Raw genomic sequence first — 16,126 nt, 5'->3', positions numbered from 1 at the left:
AAACACATTCCTGTCCCCCCCCCAATTTCATTCTATCAGGGAAGACAAATGTATACTTTGTTTCTGAACCAGAAGCCATGACTTCAAAGACTTAACCTTGTAACTCCCTTCTTTGCCCCCCCCCCAGTTCCTGACCAGCAGTCATTGTTTTCATTAGTAGTTGACTCTGTTGCCCTCTACATCTAGGTCTGGCTTTAGCTAGGCTTTAATTCTCTCCCTGGCTGTCTTTTAAACAACAGGTGCTTTGTTGCTAAGTATATTTCCTCCCTACCTGCTATCTTCCTGCCAAATATGTATCCCCTTCCATTTCTAGCAATCTGAATATAATCAAATAAATTCCTTATAGTTCCACGAAATGGTGTATCAATCTATTCCAGTATGGTTCTATTTAAATCCTGTTATTTTCCCAAATACTTCTGCCCTACCACCACTAGCATATATGTGTTGTGAACTCCTTGAGTTCAGAGATGGTTTTCCATTTTTTAATTTATCCCAGTTCTAGCATAGTATTTGTTACATTGTTCAAATTGTTCAAAACATAGTTTCTATTCATCATAATCATAGAAGTATACACAAAATAACAATATAATGGAAAGCATTTTGGAATAGTAGGTTATGAAAGACACAAATGCAAAATATATTTTCTCACTTGCATATATAATCAAAACATAAACCCACAATGTGTATACATACATATGTTCATATATGTATCTGTGTATGCACACAAATGCTTGATCCACAAATCTTGAACCATGATCACAACTACTTGAACAATGAATGCAGAATAACTCATTAATGTTCCTAAATAATAGTGAGTAGTGGTGAATAGATGATTAATGGATGAATAATGATGCAATTGAGTTTGGTGAGGCTACAATAGAGTATGTTAGTTTAAAATGATCAGCTCATTATTTTTCCTTTTGCATTTTAGGCATGCTATGTTGTTTTATTTTTTAACATGACAAATACAAAAATAATCATTTCCTTTAAGTATGTTTCACTTATAAATTCTGTTATAAGGAAACCAATTTACCTTTTATCTAAGTCAAAGCAGTAGTTGGAAAAGCTCTGAATTTGGAGTTGCAGGATCTGAACTTAAATTATTACTGCTACTTATTATTGCTTTAATTCTGATCAACTCTTTGGCTTTCAGTTTCCTTCTCTATTAAATAAGAAGTTTGTATTAAATGACCTCTACATGCTAAAACTATAGCCAAATTAAACATAAATCTTTAATAATAAACTAAAGTAAATTAAACAGATAAAAATAAAGTATTTTAAAATTATCTAATAGTTTAGTTGATTAATGTTTCATCCTTTACAAAGACTTTTTTGTAACATTTATTTTGCTTTGTAAATTGTATTCTACCATTTTGAAAATTTTACTTTTAGGTATTTCATAACTGTAGCTGTGTTGAAATTAACAATTTCCAGTCACAAAACACCTCGGCCTATTTGGGAGAATGTTCAAGGACAGCTGATTGTTCAAGAAAGTTTATTTATTATATGGCAGTGCAATCTTTGGCATACTTTTTCTATTCATTGGGATATACTCCTGGAACTATGCTGATTTTTAAGTAAGTAATATGAAAATTATAGTTGTATATGAGTCACAATGATTCTGTCTTTTGTTAAGAATCAAACAGACAAAAAAGTTACATTGAAGTTATTTAATTTCATAAAAATAAGGAAATGCCAAAATTACAAGATTGTGATTCCTGTGAGTCATATGCTGTTGTTTTGTACATAAAATTACTTCTTTTTGTTTTCTGTTTTAAAAAATTAATGTTTTTCAGATTATGGTAAATATCTACTCTAACAGCAACAGAAGCTTGTGTAATTTCTTATTTTAAAAAATACTGATATCTTTGTTATGTCACTTCCATGACATATCATGGTATTCCCTTTCAAGAAATGAAATGACCAAACATAAAGTCTCCTCATAAGCTTGAGGTATTTACTTCATAATATTTCAAGAAGAAGATAGTGAAAGTATTGAACATGGAGAATGCCAGATAAGATCACTCAGAATAAAACTGAGCATATCTTATCAGAAAGGAAAGGGCTGGTTGCTGATTCAGGAATTTCTCAAATATTAGCTTAACGAGGAATTGGGGATATGTGCTCTGAAGAAAAGAAAATACAATAACAATTATATAATTAATCTTCTAGTATTAGAAAATCTATAAAATAGATAATAGACTGAACTTCTTATATCTCACAATACAGAGCTAGAAGCCTGAGGCAAAAGTGGCAAACAGGTTGTTCATCCCTTATTTTGAAGAGGACCAATGGCATCATGGGGTCATGACTTCATTTATGCATGACTCAAGTAAAGCAGAATTACACAAAGTCTTTGGCTTCACTTTCTCTTCCAGAGTCCTAGAAGTCCAGAGGCAAGATAAAAAGTTAGGAAGGCTGGCAATGGTCTCAGAAACAATGGATGACCTTGGCTTATCTTACTACTAAGCATTCTACAATACTTGCTATACTCACCTTTATGGCTGTTGGAACAAATTGTTCTCATCTGCCCATTCCAAAGGAGTAAAGAAATTGTCAAATGCTGCAGAGAAGTCAAAGAGATCAAGTAAGATTATTATTAAGAAGATGGCATTAAATTTGCCAATTAAAGTATTACTTCTAGCTTTAAGGAGACCAGCTCAAGTTGCTAGAGCTTCTTGGAATCTGGAAAGTGGTCTGAAAAAGTTTAAGTTTAAGCCAATACTGCACATTATGTACCAAGTTCTAAATGGACATATTAAAAATATAAAAGATAACACCATAAACTAGTTAAAAGAGCAGAAAAACAGTTTTGTATTTATGAATGGATAAAGAATTTGTGACAAAGCATGGATAGAGAAACACACCAAAAAGATAAAATGAATTTTAATTACATAAACATGAAAAATGTACTCAAATAAAACCAAGATCCTCATGGCAATCTTGTGAAAGATTCTAAAGATATATTCAATGCCTGCTAATGGCATGAGCACTTCGGTATTTCTTTATTTCATGAATTGAAATATGCTTCATATATCCTTTCTATTATTTTCCAAAAAGTTAGAGCCCTCTGAGCTTCTTATAAAACAGACAATTCATGTCCCAGTCAAAATCTCACTGGCGGAGTCATCTACCTTTCTGGGCTTTGCAGTTGAGGTACTACATTGATGGTGCAGAAGAGAAAAATCAATATATTGAAAGATAGGGAAACCAAACCAAAAGAAAAAAGATTGAAATAAATAGTGATATTTAGCAAGAGAAAATATAATTAAGAATTTTCATTTAGAATATAGGTTAGGCTTATTTTATGTTGTTTCCAAGGGCAAAAAAATAGATCGAAATTATATAGAAATAGAATTATTTCAATTTAAAACAATTTCCCAATAGTTACAAATGAGCTAAATTGGAGAGTTTCCCCTGTTATAAGTAAAATATTACTGAAACTGGTTTTGGGATAAGAATATCAATTTAGTGATCAGGCTAACATATAACCAACAAATTGGTAGATCAGTGAATCTCCCTTGATGACCAAAGGCCCCCTGAAGTCTTTTAGGCAGATATATGAATAGTTTAAGAACCCATTATTCAGTTTCTCACTAGAGTACCCCAACGTATCTTTGGGTGGTGAATATTTAGTGAGGAGATAATTCATTAAGACTCTCAAACCCTCCTGAAGCCCATAAAATAGGATCATATAGGAACAGCCTTCGTGAATTAACTAGGTTTCATCAGAAGGAAATATTCTTAAGAGTTTCTAAAATGAGAGGTGATCCAAAAGACACAAAAACAAAACATTTGGAGTGTCTCTAATCCAGCACCTTGACACAGGAATAACACAGTATATAAAAATAAATTCTCATCCACTGACAATAATGAAGCATTTAACTACAGGTTATATTGTTATACACAGTGGACATTGAAGGATAGTTTCTTTTAGAGAAGTTTGTAACAAAGAAAAGATCGAAACAATACAGAAATTTCCTCAACCAAAAGAAAAATTTGGTCTTTGAGGGTAGAAAAGAAAGAAAGGCAAAACTTTTTTTTGAGTTTATTTTCAAATTTCAGTTCTCAAATGAGGAATTTTTATTTCTTCATTTTCAAAACTTTAAAGAGAAAGATAAAATCCCATTGTAAAGCAAACATTTTTATATAGGATATTAATTAAATCAGATATTTCTAAAAAAAGCAGAGTGGGAAATAAATAATAAGAAATAACAACAACAAATAAGCTAAGTAAAATCATTACGAAATTATTTTTAAATTGGTAAAATAGAAAAGGTGGCACAAAATTCCACTGAAGGAAAAAAAAAACTATTTAAAACATACTATTGGCCATTCATTTATTGGGAAATTCAGAGCCAAGATTGTGGAGTAATCAAGGATGTCTGAACCCCTCTGAAAACCCCCTCCAACCAAAATTAAAATAAAGTTTTAAAATGAATATTAGGGTGACAGAACTAGGGAAAAGAAGGAAGAAATGAAGGAAAGAGGCTATTTTCCTGTGGAAGACAACTTGGAAAGTAGGGAGAGAAGGTCTCTTTCACTGGGATCAAAAGAGAGTCTATATTCAAACCTTTACAATTTATTAATATTCACCAGCTTCATGCTACATACATTAATATCACTTTCAATTTCCTATAAAAGTAGACATTTAATCCTTGTGGAAGACAACTTTTCACTCATTACCTACATTTATTAACATGATTGGGTCATTTAAAAGCATTATATGTTCAGAAGGTGTGCAAGTATCACAAGTGTATCAAGAGTACTAAAAACTGTATGTTACAGAATGTGATAATCTGGAGATGTCTTATTGTTCTTTGTCTTTATTTCAGGAATGTTGAGCCTGAGCTGAAATCCCTTGCAATAGGTTTTTATGTATTAATCTTGCGAACAATAGGTATGAGTTTTTTTGCATTGTAAACTTATCTCAAAAATGTGTATATTAAGTTAAATGCAACGAATATTTACTAAGTGGGACAGGGAAATGGAGGTAATTCGTCTTTAAATGATAGACTTTTTCTTTTAAGAGTAAACCAAATAATGAGGGGAGGTGAATAGGTTTACATAAATATAATGCAAAACACAATATAATAGGGGCAATGAATGGATCTAAAGTGTCCTATGAAACTCTAAGGCGCAAATTACTGGTTTTAACTGGGCAAATCAATAAGACCTACATGAAGGAAATGGATTCTGAGTTTGGCATTGAGGAATGATTTCAATGTTCTAAAGAACTGAGATTGAAACCCAAGGTTAGATGATAGCCTACTTCACACATAGTTGTGTGAGAGTGCAAGCAGGATTAAAAAACAGCTAGAGGAAAAGAGGGAATGCCTTCCAGGCATGGTGAAAACCTGCTTAAAGGTAAGAAATTGGGAGAAGTATGATTTTTAAAAAAAGGAAGGATAGAAGGTTAGTTTGGTTGAACTAAAGAGATTGTGATAAAGAGTAATATGTAATAAAACTAGAAAAACAGTTTGAAGAAATGTTATTAGAAAGACTCACTAAAGTTTTTTTGAGCAGGAGAATGATGTGCTCAGATGAGAATTCTGAGGTCTTTCAAGATTTTCTTTTTCCTTTATCTAGTTTTGGTAATTTTTATAAATTTTTCTTCTGGTTCTGCTTTTCTTGTTCTGCACCAATTCAGAAAAGTCTATCTAACATTCCTTGAATTTTTCACATTCATAATTTCTTTTAACACAGTTATCTTCCATTACATGTATTTATTATAAACATATAGATCTCCCAGAGAAAGAAATTTCCTCTGCCACTTGAATTTAGTCCCTTCTTTACAACTTATAAAGTGGACTGCAGGAAACCATCAAAGCCATGACATTTAGCACAGCTCGTTACCAGCTCTGACAATCCAACACAACAGGTTGTCAGGAGGATGGAGATTCCATACTCAGTTTACCCTATGTGACTCTTTTTACAAGTGACATTCACTTGCATTGAAACTATTGCAATCAGTATCCTTATTCAGTCCCACGGAGACACAGAAAAACAGTACAGGTTCATGGCAAAAACAACCACAGTCACAGACTATCCACTATCCCAAAATAAACCCCTAAAAACCCCTATAGTACAGAAAACTTCCCCTAGAATCAGCCCAGCAAAGAACCAGCTGTTAGTGAGTTAATGCAAGTTTCTAAATTCCCCAGCAAGAAAGTACCTGGCCTGGGTTTGTTCCCAAACTCCCACAGACAAAGGAAACAGTGAAACACAAGGAAAACAGGGGAATGACAAATTAGCACAGAATCGCCCTTCCAGAACTGTATTCTTATTGACCCTATAGCAGAAAGAACAGCAAACATACTTCTTTTAAAAAATAGTGAAAAATGAAAGAATATGATGGGAGCAAAATTTGGACCAGACTGATATTATCGTATCTTATTTGATGTAAACAACTACCATAACTATCTTCTTGATTAATGATAGGTATGAATAACATAAAGTAAGAATATGTATGATTTAATTAGTTAAAATATAATCAACTATTATGCTTAACTAGGAAATGATGTTCTTGTACCTTACGGATGGCTGAAAATAATAAAGTTCCAACTAAGCCATTCCATAATGAATAATTCTTGACAAACTTGCTTCTTTGTTTAACCACAATAGGATAATTGGTAAATGCCAGGCATATGATATTTCAAAAGTTAATATGTGATTTTGAATGTAAGGGAAAATCAAAACCTGTATGAGATCATAAAGAAAAAAAAGGGTATAAAAATAAAAATCAGCAGATGGCAAGAGAGAACAACCTCTGCAATTCCACTTGCATTCTGGCTCGTTTTCATTTCATTTTCACAACGCCATCCCACCTCCAGAGACCCCCCCCCCCCCCCAAGCGAAGAGTGGGCTCTTCGGATACCTGCCTGAATAATTCCTGGTATGCCACATTGCTAGAAAGATTGATTTAACTAAGTGAGGGTCCATGGTTCAAGTCCCTGTTCATGCGCCAGTTTTTTGGTTGACTATATTAAAAGGTGGTAGCCAGAGGATTGAACAATTATCAATCCTCAATTAAGAATAATCTCAAGTCGAAATTGACTTTTATGGAAGTTTATTTACAATTGAGAAGAGAGAGAGGAAATAAGGAAATAAGAATCTAACACAGTAGGTAAATTACTATGATCCTCTAATTAATCCAGGTAGATCTAATTAACCCTCAGCAGAGAGTCAGAGGGCCAGAGGCACAGAGGCGAATGAAGCAAAGCTTCATTCATAGAGTCTCTATTAAAGGGAAGTTCCTTAAGAGAAGTTCAGAAAGATTCAGTCTATAAACTTACCACATGGACTTCTAAAGAAGATATTGAAAGAAATCTCACCAAGTTCTCAGCGTTCTAGCCAGCACTCCTCCACGAACCAGGAAACCTTGAAGACTGACTCAACTCTCTCCTTTTAAAGGGGTCACTTATGCGTCACTTCCTGTGCCTCCCTCCTAGTTTGAGTGTCCAATCACAATAGAAGCTTCTCATAGGACTGGCTAGGGGGCAGTAAGTTGATTCTGATCCGTCACCCACTCTAGCACACATGGATTATGGACCTCCCAAAATTGGAGGTGCTCTCACCTTTGGTGATTAAATCTAAAGATGGGCAGTGTAGACTTAATCTAATTATCACATGTGATAAAGGAGAAGAGATGAAATCTTTTATATTCCCTTATTTATTGCCCCCATTAGCTTTCTAGCTATGATCTGCAACTTCCTGTACAAGAATTTGTAGTTTAGGTTTAAGGTACAGAGTATGGGCTGTAGTAGCATAAGAATTAATTAGTTAATTAGATTAATTAAAGAACAGGGCTGCTTAGAAGAAGGATTTCCAGTTTAGGGCAAGAGCTTTGAAGGTTCACCTTAAGAGAGAGAAGAATCTTCTAGGGGGTTCCTTAAGAAGAATTCCCAGAAACCCCTAGGAAAGGACTGTTGAGGATAGTGGATTCACTTTTGGGAATTTCCTCTCAGCAATAAGTGGGTCAGAAGTTTCCTCTTTCAAACTTTGAATATTAGGTGATAGATATCTTTGTAAAACATCTATATATATGATGAAGACTAGGGAGTACTTGGAGCTGTTCTCTATAGGAGCTCCAGGTGGTGGCCGAGAGCAGTATCTATGAAAACTGATAGGCAGGTGGATTTCTGACTTGAGAGTTTATATGTTTATATATAAAAAAATGTATATATACATATATGCATATACATATAAGCTATAAAGTTTATGTATTTATTTTAAGGCGATAAAAAAGGCTTATAAATTAGAATAGATTTAGTAAATTAGATTATTATCTTTAGATAGTTAGTATAGTCAAGTTAGGCTTGATTTTCATCAAGCAAAAAAAAGTCCTGTGAGGGACAGAGGGGTTTGGGGGTTTCAGTTAGAAATCTTAGTTTTAGGGTAATATATCTCCTATCAATTTCTATTTCCGTGTTCTTTCCTTGATATTCTTATAGTTATTAATAAATAGGTTTTGTAGTAATTTGTCTCTAACCAGTTTCATCTACCTCTAGAACCAGCTAGGCCATAATAGCTTTAGTGGAATCTATAATTGATATCAACTGACAATCAACTGGCCCTAATCAATTCAAGATCCAATTTAACCATAGCAGTGGTTAGGACAAATAATCTCTCTTGTTTTTTTCTTAGTAAGACTACAGCTATTGTGCTATATTTGGGGAAAACCACTTAAGAAAATTATAGATGAAATATAATGAATCTATGCAGAAACAATGAGAATTGAACATGATAATAAAGATATGGCCTTACTAAGAGAGAGTATGAAAAAGTTATGAGCCTCTATTATTCTTTTTTAATTATATATTTTATATTCCCAATTGCATGTAAAAACAAATTTTAAGTCACTTAGCTCCAGTTGCCTGTCCCTTATTACTCTTCTGTTTTGGGACCAATATTAAGTATTGATTCTAAGATAGAAATTAAGGGTTTTAGGGAGGAAAAGTGATTATTTAGATTCTTTGTGCCTATGTAATTCCTTTAATTACTTCTTATTGCTATAATTAGCATTTCTAATATGATGTTCAATAATAGTTGTGATAATGAGCATCTTTGATTCTCTTTGTTTTTAATGGAAAGGTTTCTAGTTTATCCTTTTTTAAAGATGATACTGATGGTTTTAGATAGATATCATTATAAGGCAAGCTCCATTTATTCCGATGCTTTCTATTGTGTGAATGGGTGTTGTATTTTGAGGAAAAATATTCTGTATCTATTGATAAAATCCTGAGATTTATCTTGGATTTGTTTTTGTTATGGTCAATAGTTTTCCTAATATTGAAATAGTCCTCCATTCCTGACATAAATCTCACCATATCAGAGAGAATTATCCTTGGGATGTAATATTGTAAGTTTGTATCTATGTTCACAAAGGGAATAGAATTTTCTTTCTCTGCTTCTGTTCTTTCTAATTTAGATATTAACATCATATTTATGTCATAAAAGAAATTTTATAGGATTCCCTCTTTGCCTTTTCTTCCAAATAACATATATAGAGAGAATTAATTGTTCTTATAATATTTGGTTAAATTCATTTTTGAACCCATCTAGCTCTATAAATTAGATTGCCAGATTTCTTTTTCATTGGTGATGAATTTACACTTTTCATTGTTGATACTCAAATGAAAATTCGTAGAAAAAATAAAGAGGAAGACTAAATTACTAGTTTACCCAATTGTATGTCAATAGATCTGACAATCTAAATGAAATGCATGAATATTTAAAAATATATAGCATCCAGATTAATAGAAGAGGAATTAGAATGCTTAAATAGGAGGCAGCTGGGTGGCTCAGTGGTTTGAGAGCCAGGCCTAGAGAAGGGAGGTCCTGGGTTCAAATTTGGCCTCAGACCCTTCCTACCTGTTTGACCCTGGGTAAGTCACTTAACCCCCATTGCCTAGCCCTTGCCACTCTTCTGCCTAGGAGCCAATATACAGTATTGACTCCAAGACGAAAGGTAAGGATTTAAAAAAAAGAATGCTTAAATAACCATATTTCAGAAAATGAAATTGAACAAGCCACAAATGAACTCTCTAAAAATAAGATTCACTAATAAATATCTATATTTCAAATCATTTATTTTGAAGCATTGTTTTAAGGTGTGTGAGAGGGGATTTTCAGAGAAATTTAGGCTTCCATGCCTTTACTCTGCAATCTTGACTCTGCCTCCAGTTTCAATTTAAATTATGACCCTGGGATCCATGAAAGTTTTCAATGTTTTTATCATTATTATTTCAAGTAAATATTTTCCTTTGCAATCTTATGCATTTTATTTTATTCTTTAAAAAAATATTTTTGAAGCTATCTATAAGCTTCACTAGGCTGCTAAGGGATTTGTGACTGAAGAAAGGGCTAAGAATCTCTGCTTTTGTTTAACATCTGGTCATTTGATGTTGCAGGTGGAATGCTGACCCCTATTTATTTTGGAGCAATAATAGATTCAGCATGTCTGAAATGGGCCACTAATACTTGTGGAGATCAAGGAGCTTGTAGAGTATATCACTCTGTATCACTTAGGTAAGCTGATATAAAATGATTTCCCAAATTGATTTTCTCCCATAAAATACAGACATTCCAAAAAAAATGTAATAGCATAATCTTGTAATACTGAACATCAATACTCGTTGATTTTCTTTTATTTTGAAGAATTGATCATTACACATTTCATTTTACCTTGCTTCATGTCCAGGAATCCTGGACAAAAGGATAAAGGTGATGGCAATAGAGATCTCTATTCTCACATTCATTTCTTAGAGTTATTTTATCATGGTAGACACAAAGGTGAATATCTTTACTTTTTCTAACCTACAAAGAAATAACATGTTCTAATAACTATAAATTACATTTATAATATATTAAGTACTTTCTTATTATATACACGCTCTCATAAAAAAATCACTAGGAATCAAAAATATGAATTTCAGTCATAATCAATAAAAGGTACTTGAACAAGTACTTAACCTCACCAGTCTGTTTTCTCATCTGTGAAATTAAATATAGTATCTCTACTACATGCCTCAGGAGACTGTAAATCAACTCAATTTAATCCAACAAACATTTCATAATTATCTAATATTCTCAATACACTGTACTAAGTTATAGAGATAAAATGAAATGGAAAATGAAAAACAATCTTTCATTTATAGTACTTATAGACCAAGAGTAGAGGGTGAGACTGATGCAGAAATACTAATAATAAAATTAAGAAAATGAAAATGTGCATGGAAGTAAAATAGTCATGTGGATATATGGTTCAATTTTAGTTGCAGGGAATGAGTCGGCATCATTAAAGAAAGACAACTGGACTTAAGCCTTGGCAGAATTGAAGAATTTTAGTGAGTAGAGGTCAGGGACACAGACATTAGGGATGGTAACTGGATTAGGAATGTATTAGGTGGATTTCTTTGAATTGAGTTAATATGGTAGTGTAGAGAAGGACTCAGCCAAGTTCTCTAAATGTTCCTTTCCAACAAATTTCAAAATAATGCATCAAATTAAATTATTTAGAGATAGGAACAAGAAATCAAGGTAAAACATTCCTCAAGCTCAAGACATTTTAGGAGATGAGAAAGAGAGATTTATGACATGGGAGAGAAGGCTGGCCAAGAGGCCACATGGAGGAAATATGAATGGTGGGATTAGATAGAGTTGACAGAAACAGCAGCAGTTTGGGGAGCTCCCAAGAGATATATAACCATGTTGAAATGGCAGAAAAGAGATCTTTTCATTATGAAGGATCAGAGACCTTTGAGGAGCAATATCAATTTTAAGCACAAGGGATCAGGGACCCTGAGGAATAGTATCAATTCTGGATCAAAATGGAGGAGGGGATTTGAAGAGTAATATTGAATGCAATCACAAGGGGTCTGGCATCCTTTAGTTTCAACTAAATTCCTACCTCCTTGAAGAAGGATTCCTTGACTACACCTTAATGTTATTGCTTTTCCTCTAAAATTACCTATAATTTATTCTACTTAGATCTTTGCATGAAATTATTTGCCTGGTCCCTTCCCCTTTAGACTGTGGCCTTCTGTATTTTATAGCATATCCTTAGCACTTAACAAAATGCCTAGCATAATTAAAAACTGAATAAAAACTTGTTGATGACTTCACCAGAATTTCATTTTTGAAAATATCTCATTTATATTTGACTTAATACCACAGCTAGCCATGGGAATCTAGCTATGTTTTCTTAAAATATTTTCATTCTATTCAATAAACCTAAAGGGTGTGCCATATTGTTATACCACATCCAATTTTACCTTTATCACAAGTCTCAGAAGAAATGTTTTCTTTAAAGATTTAACTTATTTCCATGATGGCAACCATTTTCTCCCTTTTGGTCAAAAGAATAGGCCCAGCCTCTTATTACATTTTTAAAAAAAGCCCTTACTTTATACCTTAAAAGTGATATTAAATATTGGTTCTGAGGCAGAAATGTAGTTAGGTATAGACAACTGTTAAGTGACATGCCCAGAGTGTCTGAGGCCAGACTTGAATCCAAGTCCTCCCACCTCCAGGTCTGGCTCTCTATCCACTTAGCTACTTGCCTGCTTCCAGTTTTCTGACTTCTGAAGATTTTCTGAACATTATTAAGGTAAATTTAAAAAAAAATTCCCCCCCCGTAGACTTTTAGACAGACTACAGGATGAGATATTTAAAGCTTGACCTTGAAGATCACCTAGTGTAATTCTATTTCAAAGGAAAAGAAAATGAAATCAAGAGATATGAAATGTACAGTAACATAGATCATAGGTAGCAGAGTCCAGATCTGAAACCAAGTTCTGTGACTTTAAATCTTTGACTCTTTTTCCTCCACCAAAGCTTGGAAATATGAAATCCTCTGCCCATTTACTAATTCTTGCCTTTATCACCACATGCTTATTTTTTACATTTTTCTTTTTTCCATAGTGGTTTGTAGCATATTTACAACAGGATATTGTTTTTATTTCTCCCTCAAATAACCTTTACACAAGATTTCATACCCATAGTTTATACTTTTTAATCCATAAGGATATCTTTTTAATAAATGGTGATTCTCTACTGTGTTACAGATCTGATGTGTTGCTTCTGAATCAGTTGTACCTTCATGTATAAATTACCCATGAACTTTAACCTTGAACATCTCGATGATATTAATGTTACTCTTGTACATGACAAAAAAAAGTCCGAAAACCAATTTGGGAGACTCTTTTGTTTGTTTTGGCTAATACATCCAAATAGAAGAATTGACAAAATGTATTTATTAAGCTATAAAACATACTGGAACTGATTCTCTTCCAAGCACACTCTTTGCAATATTCCAGAAGAGGGATTAATATTAAAAAGGTTAAAACAAAATGGAACTACTTGAATGAACAACAATTAGTATTAAGATGTATGTGTAGCCAGTATGGCAGAGATGGAACGTGGTTATAGAATTAGAAAGATGGATCTAAAACCAACTTCAGTCACTTAATAACTATGGGACACTGTAAGAGTTTATTAGAAATGGAAAGTGCAATAAGATTTTGGTCATACCCTATATAAATGTTAGCAAATATTGTCACATGTATTTCCAGATTCACAGTCCTCACTATGAGGAGTCTCATAACAAAACTTCCCTATATTTCCCATCACTATTAGCCAAAGAAAATAAAAAGGAAGAAGTATATTGTGGATTTTTAATTTTAATTTTCTACCCTTTCTTCATTGTTTTTCATTCTCTTTGGGGAAAAAAAGGATGTCAAGTAATTTGAGAACAAATCTTAAATTTCTTTCAATTTTCTGGTCTCATTTCTTCTGTGAAACATAAAGACAAACCCCCAAGTGATCTTTCCCTCTCTATTTCTAACACAAATTCTTTATTTTTGGTTCTTTTTCTTTCTTTTTTGGGGGGAGGGGTGAAACCCTCTCCAATTTCTACCAATAACTACCCCCATTCTCCTCAATTCATTGTGTCTAAGGAACAGCCATTTATTCTTTTTAGTCACTCATATGACAGTAAGACATGAAAGGGAGAAAAAATTTCATGAACAAAAATACTTTCTTGATTAAGAAAACTATTTTACCATATTTATTATACATTCCTTTGAGACTTTTTCTAGACTAAATGAAATAACTAAATTCTTCTAGGAGCTATTTCTTCTGACAGCATATCAGTTTATGGAAATAATATATTTGTTCAGAAAATACATATTTGTATTATGCATGTTATATTCATAGAAAAATATATATTCTAACTAAGATCAGAAATCCATAAATTTATTTTAAAATACTTTTCATGATATGTTTACTAGAGTATGTGGTATTTATATTCTAAGGGGAAAGAATGTGTTTCTAATTGTTTATATCATATGTATACTTGCATTATTTTTATAGTTCACAATTCATTGTAAATCCCAAAGCAGTATATAAATTGAAACATATTATTCAAAGTTTACAACTTTTGTATTTTTTACAGAAACAAATTCACTGGCTTCATTTTAGGAATTAAAGTGCCAGTATTCATCTTATTTATCTTTTTATTCATTAATATGAAGAAAAAATATGAAGAAAACACTGGAATTTCTAAAAACGGAAGAAGAAATATGGATGACTTAAACATTAAAGAATCTTTAAACAATGAACAGTTGGGACCTTTTGCTATTTCAGACAATGAAACATATTTGTAAAAAACGTACGTTACTTGTTCACAACCAAGTCTTTTGTATCCTTCTTGAGATCCAGAAGAATCAGAATCCACAATAGAAGTTATGATCAGATCTTTGACTCAGTTAACCTCCTCCTTTTGAACAGAAGTTCAGGAGTAATGTTGTTCCTTTTTCCTGAGATTTCTGACGTGTTTACTTCATAGAGTATTAATTAAAAATGTCAAGCTGACAGTGACAAAAACCTAAATGAAAAGATGATGAAACATATCTTGTTTTCAGTATAGCCCTTTGATTGTAATGAAGATATATAGTGCATCTTCCATCTATCAATAAAGGTAATTTATGAGATTAATAAATAACTGGAGGCTAAGGATCTGCTCTGTTTATTATTTCATTTAATTAATCAAATAGATAAAAATTCTGGGCATAGTTCAAGTGAGAGGAAAAACCAATATTATATATTGTGACAGGAATAACCAGTATTATATATTGGTAGTAGTTGATTTCCCTGAATAAAAAGAAAATGCTTCTGTTCTTTCTTGTGATAAACAACTACCCATCAGCCAATGTGAGTTAAACCATTCAGAAAAAGGTGGCTAGGCACTGAAAGAGATGTGATAATGAGAATAAATATTTTCTGGGTGGGGAAGGAATTTCCTTTTATTATACAAAGAAGGGAAGAAGTGTTTTTCAAAACTTATCAATGAATTTCCTGTTCTCTGAAATCAGATATTCTTATCAGAAGATACTCACTTAATTTGTGCATTCTACACCAATAGTTTACTTGTTTCCATCTGAAATCCAAACTCTAAATGCCTAACTCTCTTATATAGAGAGTATAATAGTATAATATAAAGGATCTTTTTTCATTCATTTAAAGATAAGTGTGAATGAGACACTGACTCATTGTAAGTTTCCTGGAGGCAACTAGGTGGTTCCTTGGATTGAGAGGCATACCAGAGATGAGAGGAGATCTTGGATTCAAATATTATTGCAGACACGTCCTAGCTTTTGACACTGGAGAAGTCACTAAACCCCTATTGCCTAGCCCATAATCCTCTTCTGCTTGGAACTAATACACAGTATTGACTCTAAGATATAAGGAAAGCATTTTTCAAAATGGATGTAAGCTTCCTGACGACAAGTATTATTTAATTTTTTGCCTATATAGCACCACAAACTATGTCTGAAACATCAAAGGCACTTAATAAATGCTTATTAATTAATTATTGGCACTTCTTATAATCAGGTTTTGATGTGAATGGTCAAAGAGCATGAGAAGATTTGACACTTGAGGAAAGTCAAAGTTGAGACAAAATGTAATAGCAAAAGTATGATGGATAATAAAAAATGAGAATGTTATATTAACCTTCAACTATTTTATATTGTAGCTAAAATTGTTTGAGAGGCGTTGTGGATGTAGTAGTTTGATGACCCAAAGTCAGGAAGACTTGGGTTTGATTTCTTCCTCAGTTAATTTA

The 16,126-nt window shown here is 32.7% G+C and overlaps 1 protein-coding gene across 1 annotated transcript in view; it reads left to right on the top strand.

The window, feature by feature from the left end:
• LOC123249161 (solute carrier organic anion transporter family member 1B3-like) overlaps nucleotides 1-15,006 on the top strand; it is a 96,541-nt gene extending 81,535 nt beyond the window's left edge. The window contains exons 11-14 of the mRNA XM_044678149.1: nucleotides 1,393-1,577; nucleotides 4,836-4,900; nucleotides 10,413-10,530; nucleotides 14,456-15,006. Coding sequence (XP_044534084.1) covers nucleotides 1,393-1,577; nucleotides 4,836-4,900; nucleotides 10,413-10,530; nucleotides 14,456-14,666 — 579 coding nt within the window. The 3' untranslated portion in view covers nucleotides 14,667-15,006. The remainder of the gene's footprint in view (nucleotides 1-1,392; nucleotides 1,578-4,835; nucleotides 4,901-10,412; nucleotides 10,531-14,455) is intronic.
• Nucleotides 15,007-16,126: the final 1,120 nt, after the last annotated feature.

The sequence above is a fragment of the Gracilinanus agilis genome, chromosome 5 (assembly GCF_016433145.1).
Source record: "Gracilinanus agilis isolate LMUSP501 chromosome 5, AgileGrace, whole genome shotgun sequence".
Lineage (NCBI taxonomy): Eukaryota > Metazoa > Chordata > Mammalia > Didelphimorphia > Didelphidae > Gracilinanus > Gracilinanus agilis.
This window is presented reverse-complemented; position numbering and strand designations above follow the sequence as displayed.